Raw genomic sequence first — 16181 nt, 5'->3', positions numbered from 1 at the left:
CCCGGGTATCTACTTCACGATTGGTCCTTGCAGCAGTCAATCATCCAGAGCCCCCTCCCTCACCCCGCTGCCGCCCACTGCGACCAGGCGACACCCTCATTGGTCAGCAGGAGAGGTGGGCGGGCGCACTGCCCCGGCTATCTACTTCACGATTGGTCCTTGCAGCAGTCAATCATCAGGAGCCCCCTCCCTCACCCCGCTGCCGCCCACTGCGACCAGGCGACACCCCTTCATTGGTCAGCAGGAGAGGTGGGCGGGCGCACGGCCCCGGCTATCTACTTCACGATTGGTCCTTGCACAGCCAGTCAATCATCAGGAGCCCCCACCCCCTCCCCGTTGCCGCCCACTCTGACCTGACGCTGTTTCTATTGGTCAGCGAGAGAGGTGGGCGGGCCCACTGCCCTCTCCCAGTCGATCCAACGAATGGGCCTGGTAGATGTCAATCATCTAATGTCCCCTCGCCCCGCCCCGCTGCCTCCCTCTGCGCCCCTCATTGGTCAGTGAAGGAGGTGGGCGGGACAACGGTCCCTCACAGTCTACTCCACTATTGGGCAGTTGGCTGTCAATCAATCAGTGCCCCCTCCCGCCAACAACTCTGCGTTGTCCGCACATTGCGCCCGCCCGCCCGGGGCTTCGGCAGCGGCTGCATTATGGGGGTTGTAGTTCCCAACCGCCACTGTCCTCACATTCACACCACTCACCAAATAGTCGCTCCTGTTTTTACATTTCACAAAAATCTGGCCGCAGTTCTGGAAACAATATGTTGAATTCCTCACTAGTAATGAAATAATGTGTTAAATGTGTGCAAAAGGCCATCAATTGGCGACTCTACGGCAATCGGGTCGGGCAGCGTGAAGATGGAGAGCGTGTTGAAGAAGGAGCTGAACACAACTCGGTTGAAAACGCTGGGATTCGCGGGGGGCGGCTGTATCAGCCAAGGGCAGAGTTATGAAACGGATTCTGGAAGAGTCTTTGTCAAAGTCAATCACAAAAACCAGGTTAGTGCATTTGCTTTAAGAGTTGTGTGTGGATGTTGACATGGTGGTGTGTGAGTGGTGAGGAGGGCCGCGACTCTTCTCTCGGTAACAAAAGGCAGCCGCTCTGCTCATAGCTTCTGTAAAGAGACATGAACCTTGAGGAATTTGGAGACACAAGAGGAAAGAACTGCAGATGCTGGTTTAAATGGAAGGTAGACACAAAATGCTGGAGTAACTCGGCGAGACAGGCAGCACCTCTGAAGAGAACGAATGGGTGACGTTTCAGGTCGAGACCCTTCTTCAGGCTGCCAATATATCAGTGTAAAGATACATGAACCTTGAGGAATATAGGGGTACAAGAGGCTACTAATATATTCTGTAAAGAGATATGAACGTTGAGGAATATAGAGATACAAGACACTGTAGATGCTGGGATATTGAGCGAAAACAAGCTGCCCGAGGAGCTCAGCGGTCAGGCAGCATCTGTTGAGGTAACCCTTCATACACACAAAATGCTGGGGCTAACTCAACAGGACAGACAGGCACTCTGGAGAGAAGGAATGGGTGACGTTTTGGGTCGAGACCCTTCTCACTAAGGGTCGCTTGTCCATTCCCTCCACAGCTGCTGCCTGACCAGCTGAGTTCCTTCAGCAGTTTACTCTTTACTCGAGGGTGGGATTATAATTTGTGTGGACGAGCTAATTGGGAAACGGGGGAGTGGAGAGAAAACTTGAATGCAATATTAAACTGGTAATAATACGTGGAGGTATTAGTTCAATCTAATAACAGATTTTCATAATAAGATTTTTTATCCTAGAAAGATCAATATTATGAGTTAAACTTCCAGATAGGACAAAGGTCCTAAAGAGCAATAGTAAAATCAACTTTTTGAATGGGCTTAGATTTTTCTGAATGGATACATTTAATTTGAGAACATTATATCATGTAATGTATTTCTGGAGGTTTTCTCACTCCACTTTCTATCTCTGGTGATTTATTGGAATTAAATGGATTTAGTGGATTATTTGACAATTTTACCACAACAGTTCAAAGACTGCATCAAGGCCTACCCCAAAATAACTGAAAACCAGTGCCAGTAACAGGACTGGCTGGTGTATAACCACTTGGAAGGCTGTTAGGAGTTTTTAAGACAATCGCCGAAGCTGACTTGTTAGTGCCTGAGACAGGAGGAAGGCTGCTGCCCTAAATCCTCCCACAGCACCCTTCATGTGCCTCCACTGCTCCCATGTGTGTGGCTCGCGCATCGGACTCGTGAGCCGCATTCGATCCCACACGACATGAGACTGCACGACCATGCTATCGTCGTCTACGATGGGCCACCATCAATAAATGAAAGTGTTCCAGTAAAATGGAAAAGACCAATTGTTGTCAAAACAATTTTAATTTGTCTTTTGATACTTGCAGAAGAATCTGGACAATTGTATTCATTTTTACATACCAGGCCAATATTTGAAGGTCTAGTCAACATGAGGTTGAGAAAAAGCACATTGCTTAATAATTCTATTCACTGGTGTGACAAGGTTTTTTCACTATAATGAATATCAAATGGAAAATTGAAAATAGAAAAATCTTGTAAAATATTTAAGGTTAAGAAAAAGCAGGAGACTAAATTGTAATACAGCTGCAAAGTGCTAATTCTACTATATCCGCTGCTCCAAGTGTGGACTCCTATTTTAGGACAAAGATGCTTTGTCAGAACTAGTGTGCTGAACACTTGCGCTTGTTAAGTCAGAAATTCGAGGATCCAGCAGCAGAAGGGGTTCTGATTCCTAGGTTCAGGAGTCTGGAGATGCTTGGATGGGATTAAGGTGTTGCAAGGTGGAGTTATAGTCTAATTGTACATGTCCTTGATGTGTTCCAAAGATGGGTTTTGGGCAAGGGAGATGGTGTTTGCTGTGGACGTCTTGTGACAGTGGGCAAACTACAGTGGATCAATGCCGGCTGCAAGACTGAAATTATTGAATGCCATCACCAGTCTTTCAAAGCATACATTTTACTGCGTTCGCACTGAGTTGCTAATTTTGTTCTAACCCTGTTAGTTTAGTAGTCTGCCCCATTTAAGTTAATTTCATTTTTGTATACTTTATTTCCCCCTCTGGTATTTCTGAATATGAGGGATTTTAAAAGGTTACGTAAACGGTGACCTTGCTAGTGTCTGTTTATTTTTATTTAGCACTTTTAAAAGTTTTAAAAGTTGTTCTCTTTTCAGAGTGTGAGGATTCCAAATTACTCAGCAGTTTGATGACATAATTGTGTTTGATGCCAAGGTTCCTCTTTGAAAGCTGCAGAAATAATTACATTTTGGCCAAAGTACTGTCAGGAAATTCTCTTTCAACCTGAAAATAAACTAGTGCTGTTGTATAACATTCATTAGAGTGTTGGTAGATATTTAAAGAAATGGAATTTATATTTATTACGGCTTTTATTCTTGCAAAAAGATGACCTAATTGGAGGAAAGGCAATCTCAGGAACAGCAAGCCTGCGCTGGAGTGACAATTAGATTCACAAGTACTCCTCTGAGAACTTAACAAAACACTCGGTCTTCACTTTGTCATGGGAGAAAATAAACGGAAAAGGCGTTTGTGTTGCCTGGGAATTCACATTTATGATGTTACTGTGTTTATATTGTAAATTATTGTCTGCTAATTTAAGCTTGTCATTGATCAGAGCTATGGTAATGTTTTGTGGATGAGTAGACTATGTTTTTTAAGAAACATTTTACCCGGTGTCAGCAGAAACCTTTTCACCCAGAGTTAATTAAAATATGTATCTTGCACACGAATTAAGGTGCGAGGTTGCATGTGTGGCTTGAAATGCAGCTCTGATTTTATACTGTACAAACTTTGTAATCAAAGGGGAGTTGAGCAAAATAGATAATTTAATATTGGAATTCTTGCTCTGAAATATCATTGCAGAAAAATGTAACCATTAAATGTTTTAAATTGCTAACTGAAAAAGGGCACAAAACGTGGTTAGGAGTATTATATTAGGTTTCTCACATTGAGAATTGTAAATTAGTTGCATTGTTGCATTGAATTAATTCTGTATGAATGTATAGAGAAATATGCAAATCTGAGCTATAGAGAAATTGCAAACTGCAAATAATATCAGAAACAGATTTCTGTTTTAATGAATGCCCTAGCAAACAATTGATCCTGCATATGAATGGTATGCATTGTTCTAGGTAGTGACATTGTATGGATTAGCTTAGTTTAGAGATACAGCTTGGAAACAGGCACCTAGTTCCACCAAATCCGTGTCGACCAGCGATCACCTGCACAGTAACATTATCGTACACACTTGGGGGCAATTAACCTACAAATCTGCATGTCTTTAGAATGTGGGAGGAAACTAGAGCACCCAGAGAAATCCCATGCAATGACAGGGAGAACGTACATACTCTGTACAGACAGCACCTGTAGTCAGGATCGAACCTATGTCTTTGCCACACTAGCAACTCTACCGCTGCGCCACCCTTAATGGATGTGGGATGCAAAGACTGATATCATTGAAATTCTTTACAACATTGGGATTTGTTGGTGTGATGGTTTGTTTAGTCATTTGTGATATTGTTTTTGGTCAGTCTCACTCTCCATATTGTTTGACACAGGCAAAAACAATGTTTGATGGTGAGATGGCAAGTCTAGAGGCCATCTTGAAAACAAATACCATTAAAGTGCCAAGGCCCATGAAAGTGATCAGTCTGTCGGATGGTGGATCGATGTTTATTATGGAGCACCTGGATATTCACAGTTTAAGCAAGTAAGCTGTAATAATTAGACATTTTAAATATGCTGAAATGATATTTTTGAATATCATGATTAGCTGCTTGAAACTTAGTTAATGATCTTCCTTGGTCCCATATCTTAAATTTTGCTGAAATGTTTTGTATTTTTTAGCCTCCTTGATGTACTCCTTGATGTACTGAATATCGTCAGCATTTTTTGTTTTTCTTTTTTTCGGCGTGGGATCTTAATTTCAAACTCGTTCTTGATATTTCCTCCTTTATGCTCTGTTCACATTTTGGGCTTCAAAATAATCCTAAAGTGTTTTCTTTCTCCGATTTGTATGATTTCATCCCAAACTAATTTTCACATTGTGATCTAGGTATCAAGAATACTTTCAGGATTCTTCTCTGAAATTATATTTGTATTATATAATTATGAAATAAAAAATTTAGATCTGTTATGATTTAATTACAGGTCCTTGTACACTTGGCTGGGCTGCCAGGGGTAAAGTTGTGGGGAGGGCAGGAGCATTGAGAAGGAGGGGGTCGGGGATCTTGCCAACAACTAACTCAGTAGCTTGGCGGGCTGCGAGCGGCTGCCGGGACCGAACAGTGGAACCAGCCGCCACCTCCGCGCCTTCTGCTGGCCCGCTCGCCAGCCAGCCACAATGTCCTTCGGCACTGGTGCAACAGATGGAGTTGGTGGTTGGCGTGTAGTTTCACATCTTCCTTTGTACTGACTAAACCAAACCCTTGATCCTGTCCGGCCAGCCTTTTTTCAAAATTTAGCAACTCAAAATGGGGGTACGCCTTCGACGCAGGTACGTCTTCATTGCCGGGAAATTACGGTAAGTTTGTTCGTTTTCTTGTCATCGTGGAACTGGAAGCAGAAGACTTTTTGAAACTACAATTGAAAATGTAAGCACGTGTTATGATAAAGACACGCATACCAGACGTTTAAAAATCCTATCCTTTAGTGATTTACTGTATTATAAATACCATAAGGGCAATCAGCATGGATGCCAATTGATTTGCAGCATGATTTGTTAAAGATGAAAATGTAAGTTGTGGCTTGGTTTGCTTATTTCAAAAGCTGTTGGAAAACCTGCTGTTTGCATTTCTTCTCCAGATACATGGCTAAATTGGGAGAAAAACTGGGAGATCTGCATCTTCATAATGCAAAACATAAGGAACAGCAACAACGAGAAGCACAGACTATTGGTAAAGTACTTACATTTGCTTCAGACGTAGTAATGTGTAAGGAACTTCAGCATGTCAAATAATGCAATTTGGGGATCTAAATCTTAGTAACATCAATTTAAATTTGTCGCTACCGCTTGTGTGAGATTCTCTGGACTTGCATTTCTCCAAGTCCAGAGAATCAGATATCCTGTAAAATGTTGACCTGTTAAGGACTAAGTGCACATTGTGCCTCTAAGTGGGTGGCATTTATCTTACTGATTCATCTCTGAAGAATTATCTGAGAAAATAGTGCAGCTGTGGTGTAATGTGAAATAATACAACTTTCCATTCAGCAGGCAAGGAACTGATAATGGCACATTGATGTAATGTATGCTTTTATGAAACCTTTTGGAAAGGTTAGCATTTTTCACGAAGATCGACACAAAAAGCTGGAGTAACTCAGCGGGACAGGCAGCATCTCTGGAGAGAAGGAATGGGTGACGTTTCAGGTCGAGACCCTTCTTCAAACTAGTTAGGGATAAGGGAAATGAGAAATATAGATGGTGGTGTGGAGAGATAACAATGAATGAAAGATATGCAAAAAAGTAACGATGATAATAGGAAACAGGCCATTGTAAGCTATTTGTAGAGTGAAAATGAGAAGCTAGTCTGAATTGGGTGGAGGAGGGATAGAGAGAAAGAGGGAATGCCGGGGCTACCTGAAGAGAGATAAATCAGTTATCATACAACTGGGCTGTAAGCTGCCTAAGCGAAATATGAGATGCTGTTCCTCCAATTTGTGTTTAGCCTCACTGACAGTTGAGGAGACCGAGGACAGAAAGGTCTGTGTAGGAATAGGAAGGAGAATTAAAGTGTCTAGCAACCGGGAGATCAGGTTGGTTCACGCGGGCAGAGCGAACGATTTTGTACCTCCTGCTGAAACCATATCCAATTCATAGTAATTTAAATTTCAGTCTGAAGAAGGGTTTCGGCCTGAAACGTTGCCTATTTCCTTTGCTCCATAGATGCTGCTGCACCCGCTGAGTTTCTCCAGCTTTTTTGTGTACCTCCAATTCATAGTAACGCTGAAGTGGCACAGTTTACAGTTGCCTAAATAACGATTAAGTAGAGGTGCAGGATGCATAGTTAGAAAATAAAGTATAAGTTGAGATGAGCATCCTTTTACTTTTCATGTGTTGTAGCCATTGGTTAAAAGATGTATTATTTTTTATCTGAGCTAGGCAAGGGGCCAGCGCAGTCTGAAATTCAGTATGTGGACAAGTTTGGATTTCATACTATTACCTGCTGTGGTTACATTCCACAGGTAGGCGGATTTATCCTTTTCTCTCTAGGCACATTTAGAACCTTAATGTGCACACATCATTGTTTTCAAGAATTGTTATCTTCATTGATGATACAACTGCTGATGGTAGTAGCATAATGAATTCTGAAATGTATAGACACATCCTATCTGCTCAAGTTTAAACAAACGCCTCACAACTCATTGGCCGGCAGTTCATTCTACAGCAAGACAATCATCCCAAACATACTGCTAAAGCAACAAAGGAGTTTTTCAAAGCTAAAAAATTGTCAATTTCTTGAGTGGCCAAGTCAATCACCCAATCTGAACCCAATTCAGCATGCCTTTTATATGCTGAAGAGAAAACTGAAGGGGACTAGCCCCCAAAACAGGCATAAGCTAAAGATGGCTGAAATACATGCCTGGCAGAGCATCACCAGAGATGATGCCCAGAAACTGGTGTTGTCCATGATTCGCAGACTCAAAGGATATGCATGACTACTTTCATTTTCATGATATTGCTAACATTATGTGTCCCAAACATTATGGTGCCCTGAAATGGGGGGACTATGTATAAACACTGCTGTCATTTCTACATGGTGCGATGGTGTCAGCATGGGTGAATCAATTTTGGTGGAAAGAATGAATTTCAACTTACCATTTTGAAATTAAAATACGGCATATTCACTGGAATTTAAATTTCACGAAGGCAAAAAAAGTATTAATTACCACATTTCTTTTGGTTTTATTGGAGGATTGCCAATTCTACATGCCTGGAATAATAAAAATGATGGCCCTGATTCAATAACTGTTTATAAAATCTCTTAAGTAGAAAATTTCATATTTTTGCAACAGGGAAACTATATAATGCAAATATAAATAAAATAAATCATTTGGGCATCTCATTTCCAAATATCTTCTTTTCTTCAGAACAACGACTGGCAGAATGACTGGATAAATTTCTTTGCTCGGCAACGACTTCAGTTCCAGATGGATTTAATTGAAAAAGAATATGGTGACCGTGAGGCCAGGGAGCTGTGGTCAAAGCTCCAGGTACAGTTTCCCACAAATCGTTGACTTCCTGGCAAGCATTATTTTAAATGCTACAACAAAAGTTAAATGGGTTATTGCAGCAAATTATATTTTTGATTCCTACTGCTTGTTTGTGATTTCCATAATTGATGGATTAATTCTTTGTGCATTTAAATGCGTCATTCACCTTGCACGGTTGACCACCTGTCTGAGTGGGTATTGGTGAATCTAGTGTTGGATTGTCTATGTTAACAACACAGTTAAGCACCTCCTCCAATGCCATCTCTTCTCAGGGAATCGTTATGTCCCTTTTGCCTAGTTGTGGTTGGGGACTCAATTAAAGAATGATAAGCAAGCACGTAGATTTGCTATAATATTAGCAATTTCCTAAATTCTTGCATTTTTCTTGCCTGTTAATTTTTATTTTTTGCTTTCTAGTTGAATATACCTGCTCTGTTTCACGGCATAGACATTACACCTGCTCTTCTTCACGGAGACCTATGGGGAGGAAATATTGGACAAGTAGAAGATGGGCCAGTCATTTTCGATCCTGCAGCATTCTATGGCCACTCTGAGTATGAGCTCGGAATATCTGGAATATTCGGAGGGTTTAACTCTGCCTTCTATACAGCATATCATAACAAATTCCCCAAAGCTCCAGGGTTTGAGAAGCGAGTTAAACTTTATCAGCTCTTCCATTACTTGAATCATTGGAATCACTTTGGGACGGGTTATAGAGGATCCTCAATAAGCATTATGAAAGCTTTGGTGAAGTAGTGTTATTAATGACAATCCCAGTGTTATATCGAAAAAGGAGTAAACTAGTATGTAATCTACTGATCTTTTGACATTTGTTTTGGAATGTGAATTAAAAAAATATTAACTGAACACAATTTCATTATAGAACATAATTTAGTCATAATTTCACTATTTAAAATGATAATGTAGTTGTAGGGTAGAAAATGTGTGCTAATTTAATAGATTATTTAATTTAATTTTGTTTAGATATATTCAACATTGCTCTATGCTTTGATAGATAAATGACCACCTAGGTAGGAGCTGTAGATCTTGGAGCAAGACCAAATTAGCAGCATATATTTGAAATAGCAAACAAAAGTACAAATAGCATTCTTGATTAAAAGATTCTTATAATCAATAATCTTAAACAGGATGTAATTGTGTGTATCGCTGAGGATTCCTATTAGAAAACTGAATCTATTGTATAAATACAGATATTGAGACAATTAAATAGCAACAACTGTATATAAAGTATTTCCTTTTTAATGTATCATTATATCTTAAACAGCTTCACTAAAGAACACTAAAATATTGTTTGCATACTTTAAAGGCAGCATTTCCAGTAGCAGTTCAACTTTTTATCAAGAGAATTGTTTTCTCCTGATTTCCGAGAGTTTTCAGATAGCTTCTGACCTTTCAGAGAGAAACAGTGGAACGAATAATACTGCGCCATCCTTGGATTCTCACATTAAAAACAAAATTATAAAACTAACTAAATTGCTCTAGTTTGTTGTTATTCCTTCACTTTTATTCTCTTTATGTTTATTCGCCATGTATTTGGCCACTTAACCTGCCACATTGCCTTGATACCTCTTTACGTCCTCCAGATAACTCTGTCCCAGGTAATGTCGACAAGCTAAGAAATAGTACATTTGGTTCACACATGCAAATCATTTGATATTTATGGAATGAGCTGCTCGAGGAAATAGTTGATTTACTTTCCAGATCAATTTTTTATTTCTTATTCTTAAAATTATTAGGGTGTGCTGTAGTTTTATGTCCAGTCAAAGTGATGTTGTTACCTTGTTGGCTGCCTTACATTGCTTAACTTAAAGAGACTAAAGGGCCTGTCCCACTTTCAAGACCTAATTCATGACCTTTTTTACTCGTGGACATTTTTCATCATGCTATAAAAACGGCACGAGTACCTACGACTATCATCACGACCTCCTACGACCTCGTGACGACCATGCTGCGAGTATGAGTCCAGGGCAAACTCGGCAGAGGTCGTGAATTAGGTCGTGAAGGTGGGACAGGCCCTTTAGTTAATATGCTCTGAAGAAGGGTTTCGACCCAAAATGTCACCTATTCCATTTCTCCAGAGATGCTGTCTGACCTACTGAGTTACTCCAGCTTTTTGTGTCTATTGATATTGTCATGGGGAACAATCTAAATTTCACTGAACATCCAAACATTTAGTTCCAGTTTAGATGATTTGATAGAGGCACGAGTAAGATTTTTTTTTCACCAATACCTTTATTTTGCTCCCTGCTATTTAATCACTAGAAGTAACTGAGTCTTTTCATTGTAACTTTGAGGTTGTTTAACTCACCACAGACCTTGGGCAAAATACATGTTCCAAGTTCTGTGCCGCTTCATTCCAAAACAAGTGTGTACTTTAATGTGTACTGTATATCTACACAATGCTAGTAAATACAATGATAGAGGTGTGCATAATTCAATCTGCTTTGTACTTTAAAAAGGCCCAAACGAGCCTCCATCAGAATGTTCATTCCAAGCCGGTGGCACCCGGTACACAAGCAGAAATTAAGTATTAAGTGATACAGTCCAAATTTTGGGCTCATTGTCACACTGTCTACATTGTACAGCTAAAAATAAAAAAATTCTTCTCTGTGTAAATGTGAGTGAAAATGAATAAAATGGAAGTCATTTATTTTAGTTCAGATGACAAATGTTGTCATTGTTTCTTGTGGTTTGTGACATTCTTATACTATATTCCTGCATTTCCTTGGTCTACTTTTTTTCTGAAGGTATCTTTGCTTGTTTATTCTGTAATTTGGCCCAGAACTGTCATCCTATCCTCCTCTCTTTAGTGATTATGCTTTCTGCACACTGCCTGACTGACACTTAAGCAATTTAATTCTTTATATACTTGTGATAAAATGTGCATGATTAGGAAAAAATGGATAAGCATTGGAAGGAAGCAGACAATCTACATGCATTAATGATTGTGAAAAGAGTAATTACAATGTTCGCAGGCGGTCGGGGAGATAATTGATGATGGAAACTTGGTGAGTTTCCTCATCTTATAATACATTAGTACTACATTGGTGATAACAATGCTCAGCTGCAAAGACTCAGACTGCAGGAAAGGAAACTTTGGTAAAAAAAAAAGTACCAGTCCTGAAAAGCACTTTGCACTTTTAAACAAGTAGGAATTGAGAGTAAATGGGGCTTTGGGAAATCAGACTTGGGCTGGATACACCCATTCCTTCTCTCTAGAGATGCTGCCGGTTCCACTGAGTTACTCCAGCTTTTTGTGTCTATCTTCTGGATATAGATTATGTGTCACTGCCCAGATGGACATATTTGGAACAAATTGATTTTTTTTTTGCACAAAGGGGAGGGAGTTATAATAAATAGTAAGAAGCCACTGGTGATTGTAAGACAGCTATTCTACGTGAAATAGGACTGTATATCTATGCAACACCAGTAAACCTACTTGTGGCTCGTAGCACATTCAATGGGTTGTTATGTCCCATGAACTTTGGAAATGTTTGAAGGCTATAAGCTTGGTACCTGCAGACAAAAGTTGGGAACAATGATCAGGGCTACTAAATAATATTTTGTGCCTCAAATTTCAGGATGGTCTTGGACTGGGCAATCAGAGATTAATTTGTTTGTGGACTTTGGGGTAAATGTATTCAAGTGAAACGTTTTAATATATAGGTGCTCATATCAGATATTTAGGATTGTTATTGCCACAAAAGTTGTCAAATGACACATTATGTCCAGTAAGTGAGGAAGAGCACTGTGGCGTAGTGCGCTTAAGGTTAAAGAGGGCAGAGCTATAGATGTGTATATGGATTTCAGCAAGGCATTCGACAAGGTGCCGCATGTAGGCTGCTCTGAAAGGTTAGATTGAATAGGATCCAAGGAGAGATAGCTGAATGGATAGAAAATTGGTTTCATGGAAGGAAGGAAGCAGAGAGTTCTGGTGGAAGTTTGTTTTTCCGACTCGAGGCCTGTGACTAGTGGCCTGCCTCAGGGTTCTGTTCTGGGCCCATTGTTGTTTGTTATTTATATTAATGATTTTGATTAGAACATACAAGGCATGATTAGCAAGTTTGCAGATGACACTAAAGTGGGTGGTATTGGAGATATTGAAGATGGTTGTCAAAAATGGAAGGAGGATCTTGATAAGTTGGGCTGATGAACGGTTGATGTAATTTAATACAGAGAAGTGCGAGGTGTTGTATTTTGGGAAGTCTAACAAGGGCAGGACCTACATGGTGAATGGCAGGGCTCTGGGGAATGTTGTAGAGCATAGTCCCTTGAAAGTAGCATCACAGGTCAAAAAGGCCTTTGGCACATAGGCCTCATCAGTCTTTAATATTTAGTATAGAACTTCGGAGGTCATGTTACAGGTATATAAGACATTGGTGAGGCCCCATTTAGAGAATTATGTTCACTTTTGGGCACCATGCACAGGGCGCGAAGAAGATTTACAAGAATGTGACTAGGTCTCGAGGGCTTGAGTATAGGAACAGGTTAAACAGGCTAGGTCTTTATTCCTTGGATCACAGGAGGATGAGGGGTGATCTTATAAAGGTGTACAACATCATGAGAGGAAAGGATCTGGTAAATGCACAGAGTCTTTTGCCCAGAGCAGGGGAATTGAGAACCAGAGGACATAGGTTTAGGGTGAGGGGGGAAAGATGTAGCAGGAACCTGTGGGGCAACAATTTTTACATTTTTAGGTGTACGGAACGAGCTGCCGGAGAAGGTAGTTGAAGCAGGTCCTAGGAAAGGTTTAGGAAAGGTTTAGAGGGATATGGGCAAAACTGAGGCAGGTGGGGCTAGTGTAGTGATAGTCGATGTGGGCAAATTAGGCTGAAGGACATGGTTCCACGCTATGTGACTTGTGACTATGAATACTTGGTTTCACAGAGGCTCCATAAACACAACATCAAACTGATACCGAGTACGTGTGTTTTCATTCAAAGTGGGTGAGAGTATATCTGGCCTTCCAGGAAGAATGCAGTGGTGATATAAAATGTCCTTCTCTGGCTTGTCGTCATTTATGCCAGGATCCTACTAGACTTTTGCATAACTTTAATACCTTCCTCTTGGTTACTGAGGAAGATTAACTTTCAAATTGAATTGAAGAACAATATCTGGCAAGCCTTAACAGTGAGTCATTCTTGATCCATTGTGACGTACAAGGACTCTGACATTTACCTGTGATGCCTCCAATTACGATGTTGTAGCTGTCATCATTTGTTCAACAAGGTCACAAGTAACCTGTGGCATGTTTCTTCCACAATTTCTGTGTTGATCAGAGGAAGCATTTATAGTTCAGTTGGTAGTTATTTTCACTAATTACATTGCACTTCTATTGTGACGGACAACAAATGGTGCTGTCAACATTGAGGCAATAGTGACATTTGTCTGTGAAACTGAATATTGCACTTCAGAACAACATTACTGCAGATGGCTTCTCAGTTCCCATATGAAGAAACCACAAATTGAAATTGGAACAGTTTGTACAACATGTACCAATAATTCTCCAGTCACTGCCAAAGGGAAAAAAGGTCTATTCATAAAATGTTCTGCTAAGTATTTGAATATACCCTGAGTCAGGGCCTGACTGGATGGAATGAACCTGATGTCCATATTAGTGAGGACAAAATACACAAATTGTTGATGAATCAAGGATGTGAAGTGCGGAATCCAAGCAGTTATTCTCAAAGAATTGCAAAGGTGAATCCTGAAGTGAGATTCTTTATCAGAATCTTGGAATAATACATATGAAGGGGATGGTAGTGAACAAGATGTTGAAGACATAACTATTTCTCCAACCACCGCCATTTGCAGGTCACTATCTTCCACCGCTTCTACCCAATGCTTGGTACCAGCAGCCGCTGGTTGTCCTCCAGGATGCACCGAACCGCAGCTTGGTCCATGCTACACCAGGGCGAATTCGGCACAGAGACTCACGGCCGTGGCGCAATGCTTCTGACGCCTTTGATGGCCCGGGACTCTTGCACTGAGGCTGCTCCATGGCCGGAGCTGTAGCTAGCGACTTGGCAGCCCGACAAACACTCGCCAGCCCCGGCTCACCGTCCGCATCTGCCCCCGCCGCTGCTTCTGCTCCCATCCCTCCCTCTGCCCCGGCTCTCCAACACCCACGACCAGGCTGCTCAGAGCACAGCAGAGCCCCATCGAAAGCTGGAGATATTGAAACATGTCTAGCCAAAAAAGATGGGGGGCTGCAGCCCATGTACCTCTCTCCTGCCGCTCGCTGGGCTCGCTCATGTCAGCCGCTTCCCGCAAATCCTTAAATTCCGACTGCCGCCGGGAGCAGGACATGGCCTTACTTGCTGCGCTGGGTGACACACCGTGTCTTTCAATGTAAATTTGCATGGAGACATGGTTTGGAGGTATGTGACAGCTTGGTCAAGTGAGAATAACAGAGAATAAAAATGCTGCTGTTTTGTCAACAGACGCGTACACAAGCAGTTGATATTAGTTTTGAAATTCGCGTTGATCACAGAATTTCTCACGACAGAGCGTGAGAAATTCTGTGATCGGTGTGAGAGCGTGAGAATTGGGCAAAATGCATGAGTCTCACGCTCAATCCGTAAGAGTTGACGGAATTCTGGAATCTGGAATTCTCTGCCTCAGAGGGTGGTGGACGACGGTTCTCTGGATACTTTCAAGAGAGAGCTAGATAGGGCTCTTAAAGATAGCGGAGTCAGGGGATATGGGGAGAAGGCAGGAACGGGGTACCGATTGGAGATGATCAGCCATGATCACATTGAATGCCGGTTCTGGCTCGATGGGCCGAATGGCCTGCTCCTGCACCTATTGTCTATAATGCAATATTGCAATTAAACGAGTGTGGTGGTGTTTATTTGTAATAATTTGCATTTCATAAAATGCATAATAAAGATATAAACTATGCAATGATCATATCCCTAAAGATAAGTTCTTCCCGAGGGATACATTGACTGCACCTCTCTAGCGTTCTGTTGTTCTCTGCTCCCCACAGTTGCCTGGCAGGTTTGGGTCGGGGTGCGGTCTTGGTGCTTTCTGGCCGCTGTGGGTGTGGTGGCGCGGGCTGGGCTGAGCTGAGCTGGGCTGAGCTGGGGTGAGCTGAGCTGGGCTGGGCCGTGGTTTGCTGAGCTGAGCTGGGCTGGGGTGAGCTGAGCTGTGGTTTGCTGAGCTGAGCTGGGCTGAGCTGAGCTGGAGTTGCTGAGCTGGAGTGAGCTGGGCTGGGGTGAGCTGGGGTGAGCTGGGCTGAGCTGGGCTGAGCTGAACTGGGCTGCGCTGAACTGGGCTGGGCTGAGCTGAGCTGGGCTACTGGACTGAGCTGGGCTGGGGTGAGCTGAGCTGTAGTGTGCTGAGCTGAGCTGAGCTGGGCTGGGGTGAGCTGAGCTGGACTGAAGTGAGCTGAGCTGCTGAAGTGAGCTGTGCTGGGCTGAGGTGGGCTGAGCTGGGCTGAAGTGAGCTGAGCTGGGATGGGGTGAGCTGAGCTGGGCTGAAGTGAGCTGGGCTGGGCTGAGCTGGGCTGGGCTGGGCTGTGCTGGGGTGGGCTGGGCTGGGCTGGGCTTGGCTGGGCTGGGCTGAGCTGGGCTGGGGTGGGCTGGGCTGTGGTTTGCTGGGCTGAGCTGGAGTGAGCTGGGCTGGGCTGGGCTGAGCTGTGGTTTGCTGGGTTGAGCTGAGCTGGAGTGAGTTGGGCTGGGCTGCGCTGGGCTGAACTGAGCTGTGGTTTGCTGAGCTGGGCTGGGTTGAGCTGGGCTGGGGTGAGCTGAGCTGGGCTGAGCTGAGGGCTGGGGTGAGCTGAGCTGAGTTTGCTGGAGTGAGCTGGGCTGGGGTGAGCTGAGCTGGGCTGGGCTGGGCTGGGGTGAGAGTTCACGGCGAGCGGAGGCAGTTGCCAGGCAGCGCAGCGCAGTGCGGA

The 16181-nt window shown here is 42.6% G+C and overlaps 1 protein-coding gene across 1 annotated transcript; it reads left to right on the top strand.

Annotated features, from left to right (window-relative positions):
• Window positions 1-638: 638 nt before the first annotated feature.
• fn3krp (fructosamine 3 kinase related protein) lies at window positions 639-9749 on the top strand. Its single transcript, XM_055653675.1, has 6 exons — window positions 639-998; window positions 4609-4760; window positions 5855-5946; window positions 7149-7231; window positions 8138-8260; window positions 8678-9749. Exons 1-6 carry the CDS (start codon window positions 858-860, stop codon window positions 9014-9016), a joined length of 930 nt encoding a protein of 309 aa, XP_055509650.1. The 5' UTR covers window positions 639-857; the 3' UTR covers window positions 9017-9749.
• Window positions 9750-16181: the final 6432 nt, after the last annotated feature.

Source organism: Leucoraja erinacea, chromosome 23 (assembly GCF_028641065.1).
Source record: "Leucoraja erinacea ecotype New England chromosome 23, Leri_hhj_1, whole genome shotgun sequence".
NCBI lineage: Eukaryota > Metazoa > Chordata > Chondrichthyes > Rajiformes > Rajidae > Leucoraja > Leucoraja erinaceus.
Note: the sequence above shows the minus strand (reverse complement) of the source record. Positions and strands in the feature narration are given on the sequence as shown.